This window comes from Haemorhous mexicanus, chromosome 20, assembly GCF_027477595.1.
Source record: "Haemorhous mexicanus isolate bHaeMex1 chromosome 20, bHaeMex1.pri, whole genome shotgun sequence".
Classification (NCBI taxonomy): domain Eukaryota; kingdom Metazoa; phylum Chordata; class Aves; order Passeriformes; family Fringillidae; genus Haemorhous; species Haemorhous mexicanus.
Window position 1 is genome coordinate 3111081 of NC_082360.1, and position 26391 is coordinate 3137471.

At 46.0% G+C, this 26391-nt stretch overlaps 3 protein-coding genes across 6 annotated transcripts in view; 2 read left to right on the forward strand and 1 right to left on the reverse strand.

Annotated features, from left to right (window-relative positions):
* Nucleotides 1–23: 23 nt before the first annotated feature.
* On the forward strand, nt 24–13358 carry LOC132336745 (cytochrome b-245 chaperone 1). Of its 3 annotated transcripts, none has more exons than XM_059864550.1 (7): nt 24–185; nt 2354–2484; nt 3575–3616; nt 4877–4950; nt 5878–5974; nt 8118–8298; nt 9251–13358. In XM_059864550.1, the coding sequence occupies exons 2-7, from the start codon at nt 2400–2402 to the stop codon at nt 9378–9380; spliced, it is 609 nt and encodes a 202-aa protein (XP_059720533.1). In that variant the 5' UTR covers nt 24–185; nt 2354–2399; the 3' UTR covers nt 9381–13358. The 3 variants fall into 3 exon arrangements, with proteins under 3 accessions (XP_059720533.1, XP_059720535.1, XP_059720534.1); XM_059864552.1 differs by having other exon boundaries at nt 27–185; nt 8118–8262; XM_059864551.1 differs by lacking the exon at nt 24–185 and adding an exon at nt 1285–1796.
* A 241-nt stretch (nt 13359–13599) lies between these two features.
* On the reverse strand, nt 13600–23355 carry HEXD (hexosaminidase D). Of its 2 annotated transcripts, XM_059864000.1 has the most exons (12): nt 23222–23355; nt 22689–22798; nt 22525–22612; nt 21615–21779; nt 20368–20551; nt 18988–19059; nt 18059–18254; nt 17343–17425; nt 16481–16559; nt 16302–16403; nt 15730–15819; nt 13600–14877 (listed from the first exon to the last, which is right to left on the reverse strand). In XM_059864000.1, the coding sequence occupies exons 1-12, from the start codon at nt 23285–23287 to the stop codon at nt 14709–14711; spliced, it is 1404 nt and encodes a 467-aa protein (XP_059719983.1). In that variant the 5' UTR covers nt 23288–23355; the 3' UTR covers nt 13600–14708. The 2 variants fall into 2 exon arrangements, with proteins under 2 accessions (XP_059719983.1, XP_059719982.1); XM_059863999.1 differs by lacking the exon at nt 16302–16403.
* Nucleotides 23356–23515: 160 nt separating this feature from the next.
* Nucleotides 23516–26391, forward strand: part of OGFOD3 (2-oxoglutarate and iron dependent oxygenase domain containing 3) — a 35839-nt gene continuing 32963 nt past the window's right edge. The window contains exons 1-2 of the mRNA XM_059864001.1: nt 23516–23649; nt 24058–24371. Coding sequence (XP_059719984.1) covers nt 23567–23649; nt 24058–24371 — 397 coding nt within the window. The 5' untranslated portion in view covers nt 23516–23566. The remainder of the gene's footprint in view (nt 23650–24057; nt 24372–26391) is intronic.

Consider the following 26391-nt stretch of genomic DNA (forward strand, 5'->3'; position numbering starts at 1 on the left):
CGCGCCGCCATCTTGGCGCGGCGCTGCCCTCACGGGAGGGGAAGGGAGGTTCATGGCCCATCCTCTGCCCTCACCCAAAATGGCCGCGGGTGCCTCCGTCCATCCCTGAGGCGGGACCAGCGCTGAGGGCGCGGGACGCGGAGGCGGCCGCGGATCCTTTTAGAAGGCGGCTGGAGGCCGGGCAGGTACCGCGGGCACCGGGCTGGGCGGGGGTGAAGGGCGGCCTCGGGTTCCCCACGAGCGGGGGGACAAAAGCCGCGGGTTGGGTGGGTTAAGGCAGGTCCCTGGCTGGGGAGGGTCTTCCCCTCCCTCAGGGGGAAACCAGGCTGGGCTGGGAGCAGGTGCAGGCTTGGGAGGGAAAGAAAAATGAGCTCTGTAAAGAAAATTCAGCTAATGTGTGGTCCTGACTTAATGGATGCTGGTGGTGAAGATTTCAAGGGGTGAAAATTTCAGTTCTTCCAATGGGTTTTGCTGGCTCGCCCTCAACCGAGAGCTTGGAGGAAGCATGAGAATGTTCTTTTGATGCTGGAGATCAGTTCATTGTCAAACCAGACAAAGTCAAGTAAAACTGAGGTTTGGAATTTGAAATGAAAGAGCAGCACAAAGATACCGCTTTCTCTGTAAAAATAACAGTGTTGTAGTGGAACTTCAGTATTTGCTTTAGAGCGTGTTTATGATTTATTTATTAAATGTAACTAGAAGCTGCTTTTTATTCCAAAGTCCATCTCTTGCAAGCAACAGCCCGTGAGAGACAATGCACTGATGTTGAGTGTCCAGCATTAAACCAAAACTGGCATTTGCCTGCTTAAACTTCCCTAAATTATTCTGGGGGCGAGATATCAAAGTTTGCATTAATGGACTTGAATGATATGTGTGAGAATTATGTTCTAAGTAGGGTGTAATATTTGTTAAATACACTGAGATTTCTGCCGTGATCTCTATGTATTTTTAACTTGGATTTGATAACAGGCAGGAGAAAGCGTTGTACATGCAGAAGTATTTTCCGGTATATTGAGAACAACTCACAGGAGTCATTTGAAAATTAAAATTTGATGCTTGACATCCGGAGGAGATGGAGCATGTCTTATGCATAAGTGCTTTTGGCTCTTTCGGTTTCAGATGCTCTCAGATGTGTTGCTAAGAGATTAAAATCAAAGTCGTGGGTGCTTTTTGTTTAACTGAAAAGACCTGGCTAAGTCTGCTCCCCTGGAGCTTTGTATCCAAACTACCAGAATTGCAGGAGCATCTTCTTGTATCCAAGAACAGCTGGATAACTAAAGGACTGAAAATCACATATTTGCCTTTTGTGAGAACTTGGATGTGCTCAGACCTGCTCTCTCTGTGTTTTTCATGGTTATTCAAAACCTGCTGAATGTTGACATATTCTGGAAACCTGTTATCATGGGCAGCTAACAGCAGCTTAATGCCAGCCTCCATGAACTGGTTCTGTGGGACAGGATGCCCAGGGAAGTGGTGGAATCACCATCCCTGGAAGTGTTCAAAAATCATGTAGGTGAAGTGCTGAAGGACATGGTTTAGTGGTGGACTGGGCAGTGCTGGGTTAGTGGTTGGGCTTCATGATCTAAAAGGTCTTTCTCACCCTAGATAACTCTGGTTCTCTGCTGTAAAACAGTAAAAATGTACAGAAAATGCTGCATGGGATTACCCAGCTCTTACTTTTTTTAATTAGTGCCTGTCTTTTCAGTCTCTGCTGTTTCTGCCTAGGCTGAAGGCATGGTCTTGTTGAGGACAGACAGACATACTTGCTGTTGGAAGCTCCTGGTTGTGTTCTTGAGGTGACTTGGAGATGGGAACGCCATCTGTGGCATTATGGGATGGTGGCTGTGCTTGGCTGGAGCCCTTCCTGGGATGAGACCCTGTGTCAGAGGTGCAGAAGGCTGCCCTGTCCTGCCCCAGGTCCCAGACTAGCCCTTCACAGAACCCTTTCAGCTCACAGGGAAAATGCTGTCAAAGAGATTTCCATTCCCTTTGCTGTTTTATCTGTTTGAAGGGCTGCATGAATTAGCAACAACATTGTTCCAGCTTCTTGTTTTTCACATTTTTCTTCTGGAATCTGGTTATAATAGAAGGAGACTTCTACCCCAAAATGAGAACTTTCTTCCAAGAGTTCACATTCCTGTTGTTGTTACGCAACTCTCGGCATGACAGTTTTACTTTGTGGTTGTTTTCAGTGTTCATATTGCTCTTCCTGTCCAAAAAGACTGTGTTCTTACCCTGGAGTATCTTTTATAGTCTAGATTAAGACTTGGTAAGTCCTTAAAAACACTAGGAAGGAGAACTGGTGGAATTGTCAATGATTTAATTTTTTTTTCTTTGTTTGTTTTTGGTGCAGTGAGGTTTCATGAGTCAGACTGGGCTGTTGGGAGTTTCTGTTGAAGATGTACATGTTGGTTGAAAAGCGCACGAATTCCCATCTTCACCTAAAGAGGTCACCTGGCATCCGCTCCTGGTCCCTCTGTGTTGGTAAGACCACAGCATTCATTTCAGAGCTTGCTTTAAGGGAAGAGGGTCACAATAAACTCCTGAAAGAGCCCCCAATGAAATCCCTGCCTTCCAGGCATTTTCCTTTCCAGAAGAGGCAAGACTGTGCTTTGAGCTCTTCCTTTCTCATAGCCACTAAATGAGTGTGAACCTCATCGTGGCAGTTTCACTGTGAGACTTTCAATCTCATCTGGAGAGCCTCAGAAGCTCATGGATGGAATTTTAAGGGAGTCCTGAAAGATCAAGAACAGAAGGTTTATTATGTTCCATGTAGCTGTAGAAGTGTGAAGCTTCTGAAGGGGATTTTAGGTTGAGAAACATCTCAGCTTGCAGGAGTGGAAAACTGCAGTGTGACCATGCTGGGTTGGTTGCTGCGTGTGGTTGGTGCTGAGCTCCTAAGGACTCTGTATGAAATGGGAAGTCATACAGGATATTCTGAAAGTCATCTTTATAAACACTGCTGAATATGCAGGAAAAAGAAACTTGTTAGGATTGTACTGAGAGAGCTGCTGGGGAAAATCTGGTATATCCTGCTTGCCAGTTGAGCAGATCCCACTGCAGTAACACCACCTTGTCATTGCTTTCAGGGGTGTTGTTGAGAGGATCTTTGCAGTTGCAGCAGCCTCTGGGGCATGGGGCACTCTTCAGCTGCTTCCCCCTCTCTGAGAGAAAGGAGCTGGCAGTTTCTGACACAACTTTCCTGTAAAAGTTGTCTTTTAGCTCCATAGAGCACTTAAAGGGGAAAATAACCATTGCAAGGTTTGTGTGAGCACTCCAAGTTGTACTGTGCTGAGAGGAAGTATGGTGTCATGACTGAATTGAGTCCCTCTGAGGTTCTGTTCCCAGTTGTGTCACAAAATTTTTATTTCTGACTCCAGCCACTGTGCTTTTAATGCCTTTGCAGAATGGAAGTTGTTTTAATACTGAGAGAAAAAAATAACTTGACTTTGATATAGTGATCTATATTGCAATCATGTTTGTCTTCTTTTTGAAAAGTGATGTTTTTCATCTGGGAATTTTAGGGTTTTTTTGAGCTGCTTATTTGTCTTAATTCTCTCCTCTTTCCTCCTAGGAATAGCCTCCATAGGTTTGGCTGCTGCTTATTATAGTGCAGGTAATGGCCTATCACTTTTTTGGGAGAGTTATTTCTTTCCTGTTAATCTGTTTTTCATGCTGATGACTCATCTGCATCTTCTGTCTGTCCCTTCAAAGGCAGTGGAGGTTCCCTCCCCCTTTGTGGTGTGAATATTAAAACTAATAATAACTGTTGCCTCTGTGGCTTACTGTGCTGTAGTGTTCTATTTCTTACTCAGCCTCCTTTTCCATTTGCAAGTAGTTTTAATAATGATATTGGTACTCTGTGGCATTTTGTACTTTCAGTGTTTAATAAATGTGATTAGCTGGTCCTCACAGCTCTCCTGGGAAGACATGTAATGATTATTTGACACCATAATGAAATGATTACTTTGCCTGTGACGGAAGTTCTCTGTTTCTCTGGAAACTGTCAGATCATCACTGGCAGAGATTACTCATCCAAGCACCTTTAGGGATGAGACAGCTCCTGCTGCTTCCTCCCCCTGCAGTACAGCAGACTGCACCAAATGCCAGCTGTCTTCCCATCCGTGGGATTTGTCCTGGAAGCTGCCCTGTGATTCTTCTGCTGCATCTTGTTAACATCAAATGTTCAAACTTAATAGTGTGTAGGAATGTGCTACCAAGAGAACCCACATATTTTTATTTAAAGAGAAAAATGCAGTCAAAGCTACTTGAGCCACCAGCTAAATCAGCCTTGTTTTTCTTAAGATGTTGAACAAAGTTTTTTGAAATCTCAGCACAGTTCTGCTGTGCCTTCAGTTAAAACCCTGAGTGAGCAAATTATTCAGGCTGTGACATGTAAACATTGCCAGGACGTGAAATGCAAATGTTTGTTTGTCAAGAGGACCAACTGCTTCCTTTTATGCAGAAACATGTTTGCTTTTTTGAATTTTCATTGTCCTTATCCTTGTCCTCTGCAGCACAAATATTTGGTGTTTGACAGCAGGTTGGCAGTTTTGTGAATGCCTTTTAAGATGCCTTTGCTTGTACAGAAGAGAAAGATGTGATGTTACAACCTTGCCAATAATACATATGCTTATAATTCTGCATGGTTTGAAGCCCAGCATGAATGAAGTCTCTGAAAAGTGTGAAGATTTTCTGTATTTTCATCCTGGGAAAGAGCTGTAAAATAGCTTGTAGTACAACTAAAGGCAAAAAATGTTCCATCACCTTTCCTCGTTTTGCTGCTTTTAAAGGGAGCATGTTGCTTTCAGGATTGTTTGAATAACCAGAGAAGGGGGAAAAAAACCTAAATGTATGCATTTTTTGCATTGTCCAGACAGCTTGGCATGGAAGCTCTTCTACATGGCTGGGTGTTTCTTTGTGGCAGCCCAGAATCTGGAGCAGTGGGAGGTAAGATGCTGAGCTCAGGAAATGAGGGTCTGTGAGTAGGAAGCAGTTGGCAGATGCTGATTCCAGCAGCCCCACGCATTTGCTCAGCTCAGACAGACAAGTTATGCTTTTGGTTTTGAGGAAACCCTCTGGGTTGCTATGCTGGGACTGGAATTAATTCTTTGCTTACACAAGCATAAAAATGTGAAGCTAAACACATGGGTATTTTTAAGGGGAGACTTGGCCCAAAATGTTCTCTCTTGTATAAAAGAGGGAGGATGACCAGGACATTCAGCTGCACCACATGATTTTGAACTTAGCCTTCAAGCTAATGACAGAGAAACCACTAAATAAGGGAGCTTTAAGCTTCCAGGCTGCTCAGCTTTTTTCCTCTGGTTTAGAATTGTGTGGATGCTGATTTGAGAGCAATAAGTCATCTTGTCACCCTGCTGACCTGAGTTGTGTTGGAATGAGCAACTCACCTAAAGAGAATGAGATCCTCTTTTCATTGATTAATATGAAATTTCATTAATATCCCATATCATTAATATCCATTTTCATTGGGATATTTGAGGTCTGTGTAAGCCTGGCCCATAGAGCACAGCACTGGGCTATCAAATTCATCAGGAGTGAAAACTATAGGAGTTACAAGTTAGTGGCCAAATTTGATTCCAGGCAAAGTTTTTATTACATGGGGAATGTGGCAAGAGGGACAATGAACCCACTTGTAACTCCCTCCTAGAAGTCACACAAGAGATAAGGTAAAGTTTCTCTAAAACCAAAAGCAAGATTGTGATTTTCATGGTCTAGTAATAGAGGAATGTCTCTGAACTGGCTGTGTATTTTTCTGTTGCCAAGATTATTTTCCCCTAGAACTATTTTTATTTTACTTTGAAGCATAGCTAGTGATGGTGTTTTCAAGAAAATTCTTATTTTTCAATTTTACAGGAAGCTGTATTTGATAAAAACAAGGGAACAGTCTGCCTAAAAACATTCAACCTCTACAAAAAAATACTGACATTATCAAAAGGAGGCAATGAACAAGGTGAGAAAGCAGCATCTGTGGTAGAAAATGTGGTGATGGATGTGTGCCCATTTAATAGCTTCTCTGGAGTTCTGTACTCAAATTAAATCACATCTGCTTCCAGATCTGCTTTGTTCCCAAGCAGCAGATGTAACAATCTGCCTCTCTGGACCCAAATGCTTTTTCTCAGTGTACTGAATGCATCTTGTTAATTATTTTAATCCAACATAAGTAGGCCTACACGTTGCTTTCCATAATAATCCTAGCCATTCCTTTGGGATGTTAATGTGTTTACCTTGCTCTTGGCTAGCCTGCTTGGCAGCTGGGACTGGTGGAAAAACTTCCATTTTGGATCCAGAAGTTGAGGTTCCTGTAATCTCATCTGCTTTGGGGAGCAGGCAAAGGTTTGATACATGTGCATGCAGGCATGTTACATCCTGCAGGTATAGAATGTGAATATTCTATATTAAATATAGAATATTTAAAGCAGCCTGTACAGGAGGCTCAGTTTAATGCTGGATCTGATGGACTTTGGGCTTCCTCTTGGACAGAAGAAGTTGCAGTGTAGACTGTGAGTTGGTGGAGTCATGGTGGTGAGTTGGTAGCTCCATTGCAAACTGGGATCTCTCTTCTGTTACAAAAGTAGGATCTTCTTCCATGTCAGAGTTTTTGTTCTGTTTCCTGATGTGAATAGAACCAGCTCTCAGTAAGCTCAGAAGAGTGGCCAAATTTGGAATGACCTTAAGCTGAGTTGGTTTTTAAAGAGTTCATGTTGGGGATGAAAAATAAAAGGTGTGGAGAGAAGGATGTTTAATGTTTCTGGGCTTTCCTTTAGGATACAAGTTTACAATGGAGAGCTGAGGATATCTCTTCCTCTGTGATAATATCTGGTTTAGGTACCCTTCATGTGAGGATGCAGAGGTCAGCAGGTGCTTTGAGAAGTTAAGTATTTCAGTATTAGTTCAATCTCAGTAAATTGAACAACTGTTTGCCTACTCCATACTGAAAAGTAGTTAAAATTGCCATTAAAGTAAGTGGGAAACATAAATAATACTGGGTTGCACCCTGGTGCCTGAGTGGCTCTATCCTTAGGGCCTGTCCCAGCTGCAGTGTACTGCATTCACACCCTGTGGATGTGTCTTTTGCCTGAGCAGCTCAGCAGCTGTTTTGATACCTCAAGTTTTAACTGTTCTATTTTTCAGATTCTGTGCTGCTTTAGTGTGTATTTCTGAGCTTCATATCAGGGGATGGTGAGCTCTCTGCACAGAGTAGGGAGATCCAGCTGTGCTGTGAGGGCCCTGATTGAGGAGGAAGGATGAGGAGGACTCCACTGATACCAGAAGGCTAATTAATTACTTTATTATACTGTATTATTCTCTACATCTGAAACTGAATCTGCCAAGCACTCAACCCTGCACACAACTGCACTGAATCTTGTGGCTGTCAGCCCACAGTCCTGACACACACACACCTTTGGCCCTGATAGGCCAAGGAAACAAAACACCATCACTGTGGCTAAACAATCTGCATATTGCATTCTACCTTCCACAAACACAGGCACAGCAAATGCTAAGAATTGTTTTTCCTTCCTCTGGTGTTCAGAGAATGAGAAACCCAGAAATATTCTTGGGAAGAGTTGTGCCTTGCTTTTCTCTGTGGAGAGAAATGTGGCTACAGGGAGACAAAACAATTTGTTCTTTAGCTGGGGAACAAGGACAAATGATCCAAATTTCAGGCCAAAGAGCATAAAAAATGTGGACTGGAGAGAGAAAAACAAGAAGGATGGGACTGCATGGGCTAAAGCTGGAATTGGACAATTAACTGCAATATGCAAATGGAGCAGAACTTATAAAAGTGAGACACCCTGTGCCCGGTCGTGCATTTTGGGACCATTTTGGTTCATGTTGGGTGTAGCCCTGGCTGGGCTCTTGTGCTGCCCAAGGTGGATCCATGGAGGCCTTTTAATAAATCCCTAAGTAGAATAAACTTATTCTTTAGCTCCATCTAGTCTCTGTTCTAGCTCAGCCTTCACAAGGCCTCAGGACTGCCCCGGCAGTGAAGGATCACAGCAGTGGTGCCCAAGAGCAGGGTCCCTGTGAGCATGTCACCAGTGCTGAGGGTTTGCAGTCCTGCTGACAGCTGCCTGCTGTGCCCATCCCTGCAGTGGTGGCCGTGCTGAGCGAGATCCGCGATGTGAACGTGGAGGAGGAGGCCGTGCGCTATTTCGGGAAGGGTTACCTGGTCGTGCTGCGCTTCGTCACCGGCTTCTCGCACCCGCTCACGCAGAGCGCCGTGCTGGGCTGCAGAAGGTGCACTGGGGACTTGGGAAAATTGGAACGTGTAAGGTGGGGAGTGCCAGTCGTGGGTCAGTAATTGCCAACTATTATTGATGCCTCGGGTTTTGGCTTTTATATTTTTGAGATTCTGTGCTGGTTCTGTGTGTGGGTCTGGGCTTTGTATTAGGGGATGGTGAGCTCTCTGCACAGAGCAGGGAGACAAAACAATTCCTTCTCTAGCTGGACAAATGATCCAAATCTCAGGCCCAAGAGTATAAACAATGTGGACTGAAGAGAAAAAAACCAAGAAGAATAAGACTTCATAACCTAAAGCTGTAATTAGACAATTAACTCCAATATGCAAATAGAGCAGAACTTTAAAAAGTGAGAGACCCTATCACCTGTTGTCCATTTTGTGACCATTTTGGTTCATCTCCGGTGTAGCTGGCTGGGCTCTTGTGCTGCCCAAGGTGGATCCATTGAGGACTTCTATTAAATACTTTATTCTTTAACTCTGTCTAGCCTCTGTTCTAGGTCAGCCTTCACAAGGCATCATTATAACTAAGGTCAGTTTTTAGACTTGCTGTTATGACCCTGTGTTACTCAGTTTAACCTTTTAAACCCCACAATGTTTTCATTTGCAGACATTTGGCTAATACCATCTGTCAGGATGATGTTTAAATATCTGAGATCCCTTTAGTGCTGCATGTCTGCTGGAGTTGCCTTCCTGAGCTAAGCAGTGACAGAGGGGACTAATTCTACTTTGCAAACATTTGGTGTATTAGTTAACAGAAAAATTATCTTAAACATTGGTAATAAAGAACCCTGCAGCAGGGACTGGCAAAGGACTGATTTGTTCTGTTGTGGAGGGAATGGCTTGGTGTGACATGCTGTCAGCCGTAGCCTCTATGCCCATATGACTTTCCCTCTAAGCAATTATTTTCAGGAATTAGCATGCCTGCTCTTGTCTTGTCAGCACTACAGTTCCACTAACTCTTCCGTTGTTTCTTCTTTTCCACAGTGATGTGGAAGCAGTTGCCAAACTCATTACGAGTTTTCTGGAACTGGACAGAGTAGAGACCCCACAAGATTTCTCCCAGAGCAGCGAAACAGAGGCAAGTGATGCAGATGAACCACAGGTTAAATACTGATAGTCATTGTGAACTGAAACAAGCAGAGGCTTTCACACATCTGGAGAATATTCTGGTTGTTCTTCAGAACAAGAAACCCCTCACAACCCTGACCTGGGCATTTCTCAACGTGTGCATTTGCAATGGGTGGAATCTGTCATAGTTTAGTGTTAAACTGCTTCAGGACCCTGCATGTGGACACTGCTGGCTTTTGAACTTTTGTCACCTCCTCAAACTTGTCTAGGAATAGTTATTTATTAATGAATTGGTTTGAAATAATTGCTTTTCCATTAATGAAGTGAAGATACAGATGTGAACTTCTGCTTACTGCAAACATTTGCTGCAGGTTCAGTATATGCAATGTAGAAGAGTTGAATTTGTAACTCATAACACAATGCTTTGATGTTTCCCCTTTAATATATGCAATTAGGAGATGCAGAGTAGTGGCACTTTTATGTTCTCTACTACTGACTTGCCACTGGATATCTGTGGAAATTAAAGTCTGAGTGCCTCTCTTGGAATTTTAAACATCAGGTTGATCAACTTGTAACGGTGTCTTAACTTATCTCAGACTCACCAAGGAGCCATAAATAGGAAAGGAGAAAGGATCATGATGAAATATCTTTGGAATGTTCTACCTTAATCCTGTTCTGCTTAACTTCTGGGCAGGACAGAGCAATCTTTTTCTAGACCTCAATGTTTACTATTTAAACTGTATTTAGAAAGGAAGCAGGGACATGTGTAACTTTAGGTAGGGAAAAGACTGATGTCAAACAAGGTGGTAGCTTAGAGTTGTTGAGTATTTCCTCACTTGAAATGATACCAAAGTGCTAAATAATAACTTTTTTAAAGGTAGGTAGCATAGACTAAATGTCTGACTTGTATCTGTGTTTTACTCCAGGTGTGTGGTATCCTCTGTTCTGGCCAGTGGTTTCACAAATAGTTTAAATATACATTTTTTCAAGGTATTTCTGAAGTAAAAGCTACCTCTGTTAGTCAACATATTCTGTCTAGAGCTAGAACTCCATCATGCTTACATTAACATGTCAGTACAGGAAAAAATTGTAAAAAGCTGCAAGCTCCTTTAGCATGCTACAGCTGCTTGTACTGAAGTTCACTAGGTTTTATTTAGGAATCTTATGGTCTTTAGACCTGATTTAGAAAATGTGTACACAGTTACATCTAGGAGATGTGAACAGGGTACGAGGTAACTGTGTTGGATGCTTTCACGGTTGGCCAGCAGCAAGTGTCTCCTGGCAGCAGTTCCTTCAGAATTTAAAAGAGCCTGTGTTCTTGTTTCCAATCACTCTACCTCTACAGAGAGAAGGCTCTGAAAAGTTTTTGGTAGAAGGCACATCCTGTTGTGTGTTCCAGTTTGGGGTGAAGCTGAGCACCTGCTGATCAAAGGTTTGCCTTCCAGCTGTTCAGACCCAGGATGTGAGCAGAGGCTGAGGCTGGTGCTGTCACTGGAAGGTACTCACTGCAGCAGGGTTGATGGCTGTTGATGTAGCTGCCTGCAGCACAGAACTAGGTCTGTTTCCTTTAAATAAGAGAAAAAACTTGTAATCATGTCAGGTATCAGTACAGAGCTCTGCCAGTACATGTTCCTGAAAGTTCTTGAGTTGTTGGGGTAATCATGGGGCTTTTGGTGCCTACCCCACACCACTGGAACTGGGAAGCAGCTGTGTATGAACGTGGGAAAATTAGGTTGCAGGCAATTAGCTAAATTTGCCTTTATTCTCCAGCACAACTGTAGGCTAAGCATAATCATCAAACCTGTTTAAAAAAATATTGCAGGGTGTAACACTTAATGTAGAGTTCCTCATTTAAATCCACTGTAATGTATACCTGAGGTGATGCTCATTTTAGGGAGAGGAGAATGAGACTGGGGACTTGGAGTACTCTTTTTTCCCCCACAGTGTAAAATGAGAATGGTGAGTGTTCTAAGGACTTCCAGTAGGAAGTACTGTCATGGTACAGTGTAAGCACAAGGGCTCAGCCTGTGGTAGCTGCTGCTTTGTATCAAGGATATTCAGAGGGCATTGTGGTGTGCATTGCACTTACTCTGAGCCCGTGGAGTGGACCATGGATAAACCAGACAAAACTACCTGCCTTCAGTCTCAGCTCTGTTGGCTTTCATTTGTATTCCCATGAGAGCTGACGTTCCACAGGAGATAAAAACCACACTGTAGTTCTCCAGTGAAAAATCAGCTTTTGAGAGGTACATCTGTTGGTCTGACCCTGCACTGCATCCTGTGTCCTGTTTCTGCTGAGCTGCAGTGCATCCAGCTTGCTGTGCATTCATGGTGTTAGTCATGTCTACACTTACAGACTATGCAGTATCTTAGACAAAGACTAAAACAATTTAAGAACATTGAAAATCTATAGAAAGGGGAATGACCTATAGTGAGGTACAATGTAACTCACAAAGAATCCTGTGGAGTAAGTTGTTTGTTGGGTTGATGTCAGTGATCACCTCTTTAGAGGTGTTTTCCAGTATCCTCCTCACTCCTCATGATCCTGCTGTGTCAGGCAGGAGAGGGATGGCTGCTGCCATGCACTGTGTGTCCAGGAGGAATTTTGACTCGTCAGCCTTTCCCTTGGGGCAGCTGGTGCCATCCTCTCTTGTGCCATTTCCGTTTTGTATTTGGCAGCTGTCACTGTACCAACAAGTCCAGTTTCAGTGGGGACCTGTGTTCTGTAGTCTGAGCTAGCAGGATGGGCCCTCAGGACGTTCTGGCAGACTGGGGGTGCTGCTTGTGGGGACGTGTCAGGCACTGCTGGCTGATCCACCCAGGAGCTTCCTGTGGCACTGATCCACCTGAGCCTGGCAGTGGCACACTGCACCAGTGGTAGCACAGGCTGATGGGGTTTTCTCTTGTGTTTCTCTTGATCCACATGTGGAGCTTCTTGCCCTCTAAAACTGCCATTTTTAGCTGGAAGACATGGCCAGATGCAGTGCAGTAACTGTGTGCAAGTACAATTCACCTGCAGTGGCTGTTCCCCTGGATTTGGTGGTGGCAGTGTCTGTGTCCTCCTCAGCAATGGCATCAGCTTGAGGAACTGTGGAAAGCAGGTGCAGCTCAGGACAGGGTCCACTTTCCCTCTTTAGACAAGTCCTCTGTCATCCTCCTTTTCTGCCACTTCCCACCATTCTGCTGAAGGCTTTCCTGGATGGTTTTCCTCACTCCTCTTGGGCCAGCACAGTCAAAGGCCCACTAAACAGAGCCTTACACGTGCCTGCTGTGAAGTGACTTGGACTCAAAGGAATGAATGAAAGACTCATTTTGGTTAGGAAATGAGGTACTCCTGGGAGACTCCTACAGATGTACTCATTAGTTCTGCATCTCAGGCTATCTGGAGACTTGTGCCTGGACAGCTGTAGTTTGCATGACTTAACAATGATTTAAAAAGCTGCACAGCAGAGCTTAGACTAGCTCCAACAGCCTGACCCTAAACCAAGCCCCTTTGTCACATCCTTCACTGGAACTGTAAGTGGCACTTAGCAGGTGCTTCAGGGCAGCCCAGTGGCAGCTCCTTGCATGGCTGTGCTGGGATGGGACTGGGGCTGTGGCTGCTGCACTGCTTTGTGTGACCTTGGTGTAACCTCATATTCCAGTACTTCACAATGAAATATTCCATACCTGGCATCAAGTGTGCAAGTCTCAAAGAAAATCCAAATATTTATAGTTGAGATCTGACTCTCAGGCTGTATTTATGAAGTTACACCGGTACCAAAACCTCAGCTTGCTCACGTAATAAATAAAGAGTGCTAGTCCTGACAGTGTCATATATGGCTGGGAGGCAAAAATACTTCTGGAAAATGTTTAGAAATTGCCTTTTTTTTTTTTACTTTAAAATTGCAAGTAGAATTTCAGCAAGGCCTTGTTGTGTTGTCTTTTTTTAAAAAAGGTTCATTGATAAAATCAACTTTGATAACTTGTTTTGCATCGCTGTAGTATTTTGTATTGTTTTTAATTAAAATTATTAAAATACTAATGGCTGCCTGAATTATTACTGGGAAAGATCTACTGCAGGAGTTAATGAGGGGGAGGGCAGAAGAGAAGAAGCCCAAATACCTGCTTAGAAGTGACCCTGCTGACATTCCTGCAGCAGTCCAGGTTTTAATTCCATATAAGCTGATAGATCCAACTCTCTGTTGGTGAATATTTCCAATTTCCCTCCTTTAAACCAAACCAACATGCTGCACACACAAAAAGCAACACCCTTCTACAAACACTTGGAGTATCAAAGGTTTTATTCAAGTAAAATAAATTAAGATCTTGTTTAGTTCAAGCTATGTGACAGGTATACACAGCAATTGGTTTTTTAGATAAAGATCTGCATCTGGACCTGGTTACTGAGGCTCTCACTGAGTCACTTGAAGCTTGTCCTATGCTGTAGTTTTACTTTCTGTATGTTTTGTTCCAAGAAAATTTCAATACCAGTGCTCCCAAAAAAATTTAAAGAAAGGCATAAAATGAAGCACAGAAATAACTATTTTGAATATTCATGGTGAAGTAACGTACTTAACAACCATACTTTCAAATTATCTCCATTTAGTGGAGAATTGGGATAATCACCAAAAGTCCCCAAACATATTTCTATCCATTATGACAAGTTTGACATTAAAGCAGAATAAACCAGCATTTTTTCCTTATATTTGGTAGCTTTAGTCATGGCTCAAATTGGGACAAACCTGGGAAGTGCAGGTGGCAGTGTGAGGTTTTACACAGCCAAACAGTGCCTCAGTGAGTGGGGTGGTGCTTTTCTGGGGGCATGGGGCTGAGCTTTGGTGCTCTGGCAGAAAGTGAAGCAGCCCAATGTGTTAAGGCATTTTCCCTCCAAGCCTGGGTCTCACTGCCTCAGGAGCTCCCTCTTGCTCCTGATTCCTCTTGCTGGAATGAATGGTAGGACACAACTCAGCACAGCTGACATGTCAAGGAGTTTTGGTACAGAACAAAATCACCCAAACATTTCTAAAGTATCCTCAGTATTAGGGTAGAACTTTCCCAGGTCATTGTTATGTAAGAGTCTGTTGCTACAAATCCTGAATTTGGAAGGACCTGGGTTTTTCTCCTGCCTTGTAGGAGAGTGAGCTGTGACTCACTCCTGCATTCTGTTATGCAAGGGCAGCACACCTGACTGACAGGCAGGTGAATTAAGGCTCAGCATGTGTTAAAACAAGAAAATTAAGTTGAAGTGTTTTATGCTAATAAATTCCTTCATGCCTTCAGGTCACTTTTGTTTAACCAACTGTCAAGATGACAAACTCCAGCTCAAGGGCTAGCTTCTGATTTTCACCAGCCATGTTTTCCCAGGGAATGAGTCAGACTAATTGAAATGTCCCTAATTTTGTGCTCTTATTGCTTCATCTAAATCATCCAGCACTTCCTGCAGCCTCTGAAGGTGAGGGTGGACATTCTCCTCCATCCACTCCTCTATAGCACACCTGTGGAAAACTTGCTCCATGGCTGCTTGCAGGTCTTGCACCACAGCATTCCACTTGGAGAAGAGCCTGAACAAAGTGAGAAGGAAGAAACAATGACATTTGCAGGTGAGCTCTGCCTCAGGGGAGGGTTGGCTTACTGGCCTTTGGAAGGGAGTACTGTCCTTAAAACCACTTTACAGGAAAAGAAGCTTCTATTACAAGAGCCCAAAGGACTTGATTTGGTTCAGGTGGCAAAAGCTTGGTGCTGTTTCTGTTTAAGTTCCATTAATCTTGGCACTTTCCTCATGCAAAGACTTTTAAAGTAGCAAAATGTGAGCTCAAAAAAACACTCTGCACATTTGAAGTGTAACTGAAACCCACTGTGAGACTTGTTGGGAATTTAATTCTGGGTTTTATCAGAAAGGGAGATGAGGTTGGATACTCATCACAGAAAAAAAAAACCCCACCTATAAATGAACTTCTTAGCATGAATTGGCAGAATGTCTAGGACAAGTTCTGAAAAGCCCATGGTGACAGGGGAAGGGCCTGGCTTTATTCCAAGCCCTGCCTGGAATCTGGCCCAGGGTGAGCTCCTACACCAAGGCCAACCACTGCTTAAGGTGCAGCAGGGCTGTCCAGGAGTGACACTGGAGAGGCTTTTGGAGACCAATTTTGTACTTGTTCTCCAAGAATTCACTCAACAGAAGGCAAAGATAAAATTAGAATCATAGGATGGTTTGTGTTGGAAGGGAACTGTGAAGATCATCTAGTTCCAACCCCAACATGTTGTATAAAAACATATTATGGATACTTTGGCTGATTCCCACTGATGTTTCTGAGATAATTAGAAAAGAGGTAAGGCTCACAACTCTCTGTAGCTGAGTGCCCAAAATATCTCAGACTTTTATTTCCCCCGTGGTGCAAAACAAGTGCTGTTACCTGACTGCATCTGGCTGGAAGTGGTGCACTATGATAGGATGAATAATCCTCTTTTTCCTGTGGTAGGGGCTGAACCAGCCTGTGGCATACCTGAAAATGGATGTTGGTAGGAGCAGTGGTGAAACAGCAGCAAGCTCTGTTTGTCACAGCTGAGGAGGCTTTAGCTGAACTCTGCACAGAGATGATGCTTAAGGAGTAAGTTTATTTCAGTCTACAGATCTTTGGAATTAGCTTGTGAAAGTGTTCCTGGCAGATGATCACCTGATAAGTTTCATTTCAAGCTCCTTTTTTTTTTAACTACACCATTCAAATTTTTCATTTTAACTTTAAATAGCAGTAAAATGTAATTAAGGAAAGAACTATGTACTTCAAATAAGGCAGCATACAGTATTTAGGAACTTTGCTAAAATATTTTAAATTTTGATGTAAATATTATGTTCTGCTGAGGTGTCAGTGACACCTGAAATGCAGAGCTTGATATTTAAATCACTTTTCTGGAGTTGTGCCCCACTTAGAGATGACACAGTTCAAACAGTCCTGCAGCCAGGCAGAATCAACAGAAACCTCATTACCTGTTCTTTTCGAGAAGTTCATCCACTGATGATTTGAGGTGGAAACTAATTTGTGTCACAAGGGTGAGGATACTGCTCCCAGGAAAGGTCCCCACACTTGGGCTGTCCAAAGAGGATCTGTTAGTTCCTGAACTTACCACACAAGGAGAAGCACCTGAATTCTGCAGGTGGAATGTTACCTCATGAAAGTTTCAATTTCCAGGTTAGGCATTCCCAGGAGGTTTTCCACATTTTCTTTAATCTTTTCAGAATAGCCACCTGGCAGAAGACAGTGGAAATGAGTAAAGGAGTCTAAGGGACCAAAATGTTCATACAAGAGGGGTTTTTTGGAGTATTCTGCCTTGGCTTAGTAGTTCTCCTTTGGTGAAGAATTTTTTGAAAGGTGAAATGGAAATAAAAGAAGGAAAAAACACTTGTGGGTGGGAGGAGGAGCTCAGTGTCTTTCACACAGTTGTCTTGTGCAAGGTGAGCACTTCCTAGCTCTGAGCTTTCTGTTCAGGGTGCTGAATATTTCTAGTGCCTTAATTAAAAATCAGTGGATTGTGGGGGTTTATTAAGAGAACAAGAAAAATATGTTGGCAACTGCCTGTAAAGAAAGCAGAAACTGCAGGAGGTATTTTACCAGACAATGTCCTCCCTAGATCGATTTTAAGAAAAACAATTAGTTATAACAACTTTTACACATGAGCACATTCTAAATCGAAACTAAATAAGGCTCATTTATATATCACTATTGTTTTTCAGTATTCAGAAAAGCAATTTTGCACCTTAAATTTATTTTTTAATATAAGCATGAAGTTTTTGACCATTTGTGTGTTAGATCACAATAAATGAAGAGGATACAATGACTATTTTTAAATACTTAGGCCAAGAGGGTTCTCTCCTCCCATACTGCAAATTGTAATTTATTGTTCATAATTCAGGCCACAATCAATTCAGCAAACCATCTCAAAATATAGCAAGCCTGTGCTAATCTTAGGGCAAGGATACTTCACTCCTGTGCTAGGCATTATCTGAGAGAGAATAAAGTTGTCATTGTACCATTCTTTAGTGCCTGCAGACACACTGCCAGGGATGGAATTCCCACAGGGAGAAGCTCACACAAAACAGCGAAGTGATCATACCTATGTAAGAAAAGATCTGTTAATTACACATTTTACTGCTAGAGCAGACGAAACAAGGGGGAAGTTTTAATATTTCAATCACTAAAATTCAACGAGCTTTAGAAACATCAGTTTCTGTCTCAGAGATCACTTATCTCTGAAATGTGAAGTATTCCTGTTTTACTAGTAAGAACAGATGAAAACCAAACTCTCTACTCAAGGCAGGTTAGGGTCAGAAACTGGACATCAGCTCTCTGGTATTCCCTACTCCTGACTGCATAAAAATGTTTTACTCCTCCATAACTTTAACAAATTCTCATCTCATATTTGATTTCACAGTTTTTGAGTTCCCATCAGACATTCAGATAGATACACCATGCATGAACAACAGTGTGTATGAGCAGTTCAAGGTGGCACAAAATCCACCCAATCTGCAGCTGGTGGTGTCCCCAAAGCCACTGCTCCTGCTGGTTAGTGCTGTACAGCTGAAATCCACCCTTCACAGTCTGGGGGTGAGGCACAACAGTGACAGGAAGAATTGCAGGGTGGCAATGTTCCCTTTAAGCCCCCAGCTTCCCTGGACCTCTTGGGGAGCTTTTGGGTGGAAGTTTGCTTATCTGTGACCCTTGGAGGCACACAGGGGCCGTTCCTCACCTCTGCCAGCCGGTCAGCGCGATCCCTTCGAGGACATCAGCAGGGCTCCTCCTGGCCACCTGCAGCCACTCCAGCTGGTTCCTGAGGTGGTGCCCAATCAGGGTTAGAGACTGATTCACTCCCGTGGCTCCCTTGAAGGCACTTGCAAACCACACCTTGGAGAAGCCGCACCTGCGGTACTTCTCTATGAGCTGCACTGCAGGGACACACAAAGGGACAGGCACAGGATGAGCTTTCTCCAGTTCCAGCCCTGACTGCAAGGCTGCAGGGAAGGAGAACACAGCTCCAGGTCCAACAGGCTGCTGAGCCTTTCCAGGCTTGGAGCATCAGCAAGGATGAGGGTTTTGACACCCTCTCTGAGCAGCCTTTTGAGTGGCTGTCCTATTTTCATGTGTCAGTTACAGTACTCCACTCCCTTGTACTGCTACCATGCTAAGAGCTGTGAGATTGTAACAAGCACACACAACATCTGACAGCTGATTGTTCTTGCAACAAAGGAATATTTGCATGATTGTTAGATGCCTGACGGGGGCCTTTAGGAGCTTCCCTCTGAATTCTATAGGTGCATGAAGCCCTGATGCTTCTTTTGCAGAGCTCTTCAATACAGAGCTATGTGCTGCTGCTGGTGTTAATACAAGGAGAATTAATGTAGCAGTGCTTGTGGAAGACCTCTGAATCTCCTAGCAGTGATCCCAAAGCTCTGCTGAAAAGAATTACGCAGCCTACAATGCAAGTCATTCATAAACAGGAAAAGAAAACAATAGCAACAATGATGTGAAATCAAACAAGGGCTGTCTTTACGCTATGAAAGCAATAAAAAACAATTTAACAAAACCAGAATGTTTTGGTGTCCAGCTAAGGTAGGTTTTAATAACAGAATTTTGCTTTGGCTATTTTACTTCTACACAGCTCAGCAGAGAAGTACAAACCTTTGCCCTCCACGTTGATGTCTGTTGCATAGTCCCAGATCATGGGCTGCACCAGCTGTGGGACCCCAGACTCTGAAAGGAACAGAGCTCTTCTAAACCATGGAGAACAGCTGCTTAAATGAGAACTCAGCACAGGTTACTGGTGCAGCAGCATGTGACCACAACTAAGGCTTGTCACCTACAGCTGAAGTGCCCCAGGGCATTTTCAGCCTGGCAGGGATTTGGCACATGCCCAGGACCACTGTCCTCAGGCATGGTGAAACCATTAACATGGAGGAGCAGTGACAATTTATCAGAGACCCCACTCACCCCAAGCCCACCTCATTCTTAGCTCCTTGCATCTCTCTGTACCAGCTGGATTCTACTGGCAGAGCCCCAAGAGGAGATTTAGCTAAATTCAAATGTAACATTTACCCTCTCACTTACAGACTGCCTGGGCTGTGTTTGTACCAAAGGTAGCTGTTCAAGTAAAAGTGAAGATACAAATTTAGCTTTAACTCATTTGTAATCAACTCCTCAGCTAGTTTTAAACATGTTAAACTGACCCCTAGAGAAAGTGCAGTAAACTGTACAGAAATTCAGTATTTTAACTCCATCACATTTTAATTTGTTTATTCTGTTATTATGGCAGTAGAGTGCACTTAAGAGTGCTGTACTGTTCTGGTGGAAACTCCATGGGTCCCACCTGCATTTTTGGGGATGATTTCCCACTATTAAAGCCTTGAATAGGTCAGTCACTGTTGGATGAGCTGCACAGCTCTTCCTGGCATCATCTAAATCTGTTTACAGCAGCCATGTAAGGTGGCTCTGAAAATGCTGGAACTCCATCTGTGCTCAGACTACTCCAGCTTTAGCAGACTACTCCAGCTTTGATATTTTTCCACAAACAAGACTTGTGATGTCAAGGTCTTGGAGCTACCCCACAATTCAGTATCAAAGTCCTCACGATGTGCACCATGATCACAAAGATGCTCACAGGGCTGCAGCTTCTCTGTGTGAGTTTGCACCACTTGGGATTAGGTGCTGCAAAGGGCAGCAATGAACATCAGAAGGTGGTGAGAGGCACAGAGATTTAGACTTGGACCACAGATGTTAACAGGTTGTTGTTTTGTTTTAATGTTGTGTTTTAATGCTGGTTGTTGTTTCAATGTATAAGGAAAGTAGAATTGATGGCAGCCACTGCAGGGTGAGCATTTTGTGATTGAAAACTGAAGTGTTCAGACTGGCCCAAACTCACACAGGGACTCTGTGGCAGCCAAGGACGGAGTGCTTCTATTCTCCAGTCAAACAAACCACACCTCACCTCTTGCCAGATTTGTTGTTTACATTGCATTCAACTGCCAACCCATCTGTTTTATCTGTGCAAACCTGGTCACACACCTGCCAGTGTTTCCTCACTCATCCCCCTGAGCATGTCATCCCACACGATGGGTGTCACCATGGGGTAAGACCAGGCCAAACAAGTGGCAACTGCTTTTATGTGGGATAAGCACAGCTTCTCTGGAGTGTTGTTCTGCTGCTGCAGCCACTGCTTTGACTCCTCTCCTTCACCAAGGTAGTAGACCTGAAACACCAAGCAAATCATTCTGACTTCTTGTACAGAAATGAAGAAAGTGAGGTAGACAATATTCAAAGCCTTTCTCTAGATGTGACCCACTGAGTGGGCACATTCCAAAGCACCTCTGAGTGCTGAAAACACTGCAAGCATTTCCATCAGTCTGCAGGAGACTGTGGCCATGATTACAGGCAGCACTTGAGGGAATTTTCCTACAGAAACTAAAATATCTATATGCCATATTTGCCTTGGGAATGTTTGTCCTTGGAAGTAGCTCTCACCACATTTATTCACTTCAAATCCAGCAAGGACCTGAGGTAGATTTAATGAGGTTCCTATCTTGGGAAAGATCATCCCAATGTGAGTCTAGAAGTAACCTGGGGCCATGTCCAAGAGTGGCCCAGCATTTTTGGTCCCTTGCAGAGAGTGAATGAAAATTTGCTGGTTTAGAGCAGTTTTATTTATTCTACATAAATAGTATTTTGCTTTATAACAGCTCCCTGTCTAGCCTTCCCACCAGTTTCAACACAGCAGGATACAAAATGCTAAACTACTATCAGTACAGTTAAGTGGTCATAATGAATTCCAGGGATCTGTGTGCCATCAGCATGGTTTTAAGAAACTATGAGAAAGAGAACCTTGAGTATTTTCCTTCTCGAGGAGACAAACTACCAAGTAAAAAACCCAACACTTCCAACCACAGAAGGGTTTACTTTGAGTAACTTGCCCAGAACAATGAGCCACATCTTACACCAAACTTACAGGATTCCTAATGAACAGCTCTAATTGATATCTCACTACAAACACTCACTTGACCTAAACCCAACTGCGTTTAGCTTCAAGAAGCTGCTTTCAATACTTTGATATTACACTTGTATCTATGGAAATGACAACCTGTGCTCCTGGAATAATTTATTTGCAAAAAGACTTTTCTACACTGGCTCAAGTGGTGTTTTCTGTCCCCAAAATCCCACCCAAACATGGCCTGGGCACCACTGAAATGCAGAAGCCTCAGCTCTTGCTATGATTCCTCAAAAGAAAAGAAACATTCCCAGCTGAAGAGACGTCCCACCTCATCACATCCGATGTGAAACCACTGCAGGTCCTTGTGCAGGGCCATGACCTGGTCAATCATGGCTTTGACCAGCGCCAGGGACTCCTCCTTGTGCGGGTTCAGGGCGTTGGGCAGCTCCTTCACCTCCCGCAGATGGGCAAACTCCCTGTGCTTCAGCACAAACTGCAAGGGAAAGGGGAGCTCGGGGACAGCCACCACACCAGGGGACAGCAGTGTCCTCCTGTCCCCAGGGCTCTGAGGGCAGGTGTCCTGCTCAACCCAGGGACAGGCTGGGGGCTCAGCTGCTGCTTCACGCTGCTAGGGGGGTCTCTGACCACGAAGCACCTCACAGGGTGGGTGAAGGAAACGGGGAGGTCACTGCAGTGTGACCCTGATGTCAAATCCTGCAGCTGGCAGAGCTGGATAACCAGAGCACTGGGACCTGGATTGGAAATTTCCAGCAGAGAATCCCAGAATGGGTCAGGCTGGAAGGGAGCACAGTGGCTCATCTGGTCCCACCTCCCTGCTCCAGCAGGGCCAGGGTTGTGTCCAGAGAAGGTGTGGAGTCTCCCTCACTGGGGATATTCCAACCTGCTCAGGGCCTGGTCACTACACAGGGAAGAAGTTCTGCCTCATGTCCAGGTGGCACTTCCTGGCCATGGTTTCTGCCTAGAACTGGACCCACTGCTCCAGATGTCACCAGGGCTGAGCAGAGGGGCAGGATCACTCCCTGCCCAGCTGCCAATGCTCTTCCTACTGCACGCCAAGACCCCACCAGCCTTGCTGTCCCCCCCAGGCACTGCTGGCTGAGCACACCAGCTCTCACCCAGCCCAGCACACCCAGCTCATCCCACCAGCCTTGCTGTCCCCCCCAGGCACTGCTGGCTGAGCACATCAGCTCTCGCCCAGCCCAGCACACCCAGCTCACCTCCATGTGCCCGAAGCTCTGCACCAGTGGCACCACATCCAGGCCCTGTGCCCGTGCCCAGCTCAGCAGTGCCTGGAGCTCCTCAGGGCTGCAGGAGAACGACTGTCAGTGCCCTGTGGGCACCTGCGGGCACCCAGAGCTACCTGTGGGGTACCCAGAGCTACCTGTAGGCGTGGGAGGCCTGCAGCAGCTCCAGTGGCCCCGTGTATGGGAAGGTGTCCTCATATTCCAGCAGCAGCCCGGTGGCACCCAAGGTGCGGAGCAGCGGCAGCACCTGAGGGAGGGGAGGGAAGGAGGGGACACCTGGAATGCAGCTGGGCTGTGAGCAGTGCCACCACCCTGTCACCTGCAGCAGGTATACCCCTCACCTGAGCCCAGTACATCCCTCATCTGAGACCAATGCATCTTTCACCTGTGCCGGGACAGCCTTCACCCATACGAAGTGCACCCCTCACCTGGGCCCAATACATCCCTTACTTGTGCCAGATACATCCCTTACCTCCTCCAGGCTCACCCCTCACCTGTCCCAGGCACATCCCTCACCTCCCTCAGCCTCACCCCTCACCTCCCTCAGTTTCACCCCTCACCTGTCCCAGGCACATCCCTCACCTCCCTCAGGTTCACCCCTCACCTGCCCCAGGCACATCTCTCATCTCCCTCAGGTTCACCCCTCACCTCCCTCACGTTCACCCCTCACCTGCTCCAGGTACTGCGCGCGCGGCGCGGCGCCCTTCAGGTCCAGGTGCACCAGGCGCCGCCACATGCTCTGGCCTCGATTGCTTTGGCCTGTCGCCGCGGCGTCCCTGCACACCCCGGCCGGCCGCACCCCGGTGTTCCTGCCCCGCTGTCCCGGCACTGTCCCGGTGTGCCGTTGTCCCGCTGTCCCCTTGTCCCTCTGTCCCGGTGCCGCCTCTCCGCCGCTCCCGGCTGTGCGCTGGATCCTTCCACTCGCTCTCGGCAGCCGAGCGCGCTCCCCTGGCAGGCAGGCCGGCAGGCCAAGGTGAGGCGCGCCGAGCGCATCGCTCGAGGCGGAGGAGGCGCGATGGCTCCGCAGCGGCGGGCGCTGCCCCGCGGCCCCGACAGCGCCGGGCCGGGGCCGGTCCGCGGGGCCCGCCGGCACAGCAGGTACCAGCGCGGGGCCCTGGCCATCACCTCTTACCCCTAGGCCCGGCGGCGCTGCGGCTCCCGGGGGTGCCCCGGTGGGGAGGCGGTCGCGCAGCGGCGGGCCCGGGAGCGGGAGGGAAGCGCTTGTAACGCGTGTGGTGTGCTCCGAACCGGGATCCCGGGAGAGAGCCGTGTGTGTTTGTAACGCGTGTGGTGTGCTCCGAACCGGGGTCCCGGGAGAGAGCCGTGTGTGTTTGTAACGCGTGTGGTGTGCTCCGAACCGGGGTCCCGGGAGAGAGCCGTGTGTGTTTGTAACGCGTGTGGTGTGCTCCGAACCGGGGTCCCGCGGGGTGAGGGCCCGGGGCTCCCCGGTCTCGGCCAGGGCCGTCCCTCCCCGCTCACGGGGCCCGTTCTGTGCTCCCTCCGCAGCGCCAGGAAGGGCAGACTGCAGCAGGATCCCCGGGGAAGGTGGCTGAAGGCGGCGTTCCTCCTCCTCCTCTCCGCCGCGGCAGGCGGCGGCCTCGTGGTCTGGAGCCGCCTCCGCAGCCAGGAAGGGGTCCCCGAGGGTGCAATCCCCGGAGATGGGGTCCCCGAGGGTGCGGTCCCCGGAGATGGGGTCCCCGAGGGTGCAATCCCCGCAGAGGGGGTCACCGAGGTGCTGGCCCATCGCAGCGACACCCTGCAGGACAAGTTCGTGGAGGTGCCCTGCTCGGCGGACTACGAGAGCCACAAGCGCTTTGCAGGTACTTGGGCAGGGCTGGCCGTGCTCGGGGGGCAGGAGCAGCTTGGCCGCTGCCCGGGCACCAAACTTGGGCTGCAAAACTCCCGTGTTTGCAGCGATCTCCTGGGCATCGTCTCTTGTCTAAAGCCCCAAACGTTGGTGCCCCTCGGGCTAGCCCACAAGTTGATTCTGAGAGGTTTTCTTCCCTTCTGAAAGTGCTTTGCAAGGGCTCTATGAAATAAACCTGCTCAGTCTGTTTCTGGTTTGTTTCCATACTCTGTTGGTTCCTGAGTGAGTTTGCTGCTGCTCAGGACCATACAGGGTATGGAGTGACACTGATGGAAGACACTGTGCCACCAGCTTGTGGTGACTGCACAAGTGCCAGCTTTTCACACTTATTCTGAGATCTGTGTCTGCCAGTGGCTTTGTGGGGGTGCCTGCAGAGCACTTTTCTGTCTTTGTGTCTTTCTGCTGAGCCAGTTTCCTGTCAAATTGGTATCTGTTCCCCCTGGCCCTTATTTCTTTGAAGTGTTGAGGGTGGTTCTTCAAGAGACATGGAAGATTTTAATCTTCTCTGACAAAGAGCAGTGAGAGTTTGACTTGCAGCTTCCATGGATGAGCAGTGCTGATGTTCTCTTTCAGATTTGCAGAGTGTGGTGTGATGAGCATTTCCAGTTGGTACAGCTGCCAGAGAGCAGCTCTGCTCTTGGTTTTTGTCACTATGTCTGGCTGTGTGTTGGCTGATAAGCTGTTGAATCCAAAAAAAAAAAAAAAACAACAAAAAACAACCTAAAAACTTCTGAGTTAGTTTTTAGCCAAATTGGTGATTGTATCTGCTTCATGATGTAGCTGAGAAAATGCTGACACAACACTGGAGGATGGAAGAAGCCGCTGTGAGCTGAGGAAGAACAAAGGTGATCAAAGGGCTGGAGAACCCATCCTGTAAGGAAAACCTCGATGAGCTGGGTCTCCTTTCCCTGGAGAAGGCTCAGGGAGAACACATCCCATCATTCCTGTGCTTAAAGAGAAGCTATAGAGGACAGAAGCTCTGCCTTTGTAAGGAGCAGCACAGAGAAGACAAGGCACAGTGGGTGCAGGTTGCACTGGGCAAGATTTCATCTTGATAGAAAAAAAATTTACAGGGAGAACACTCAGTCACTGGAACAACCTCCCCAGGGGTGCTGTGCACCCCTCTGGCTGAGGGTTTCCAGGGTAGGACTGGGCACTGTGCTGGATAATCTTATCCAGGCTCTCTGCACCACAAAAAGCTGAACCAGATGATCTTGGGAGGTCCTTTCCCAGGCTCTTCTGTGATTCTGCAATTTTTAACTTTCTCCTGTACCAGTTCTGATAGAAAATGTTTGACAAATTGTAGTCCCATGTTCTTCAGATGGCTGGTCCTGGTGCTGTTGGTCAAAAAGACTTGGGAAGTAAAAGAAATTTCTTGTGGAGTCTGAGGTCATATAGTTTTTCCTCAGTGCTGCTACTGTAGCATCTTTTTTTTGAGGATTCATCCCAAATGTTATTTAGGCCAAGAAAACTGATGTCAGGAAGCTACCAACAAAAATACCTGTGTTGGTAAGGTAATTTTTTTTTTTTTTGACATGAGAACATGTTCTGTGTTAACTTTTCATAGTTACTGTAAGGGAAAACTGCTGCTGGGTGAATTTGTGGGGTGCAAGGCCAGAGAAAACTGCGGCTAGTGATTTGGTTATAATTGAACTGGGGCTAAAAGTCTCTGGATTCTGCTGCTGCAGTGTTTGCTTACCAAAAGAAACCTCCCAAACCAACAAAACTTTACTTTTCCCTTCCCAGGTTTGCAAGAGCAATTTTTTGAGCTTGTGGTCTGGGCCATCCCACCAGTTATGCTTTTCATTGTTTTCTTTCTATTCCTTCTTTTTCATGCTATTCTTTTCACTGTAAGGAAGGCAGGAACTTGAAGCACATCTCTTCAGGAACAGGAATGAATTTATTCTTTATTTTTGGGGGTGTCTGGGGGGCAGCAGCAAGTGCTGACTGCAGGGTGAGGTCTCACCTCTTGG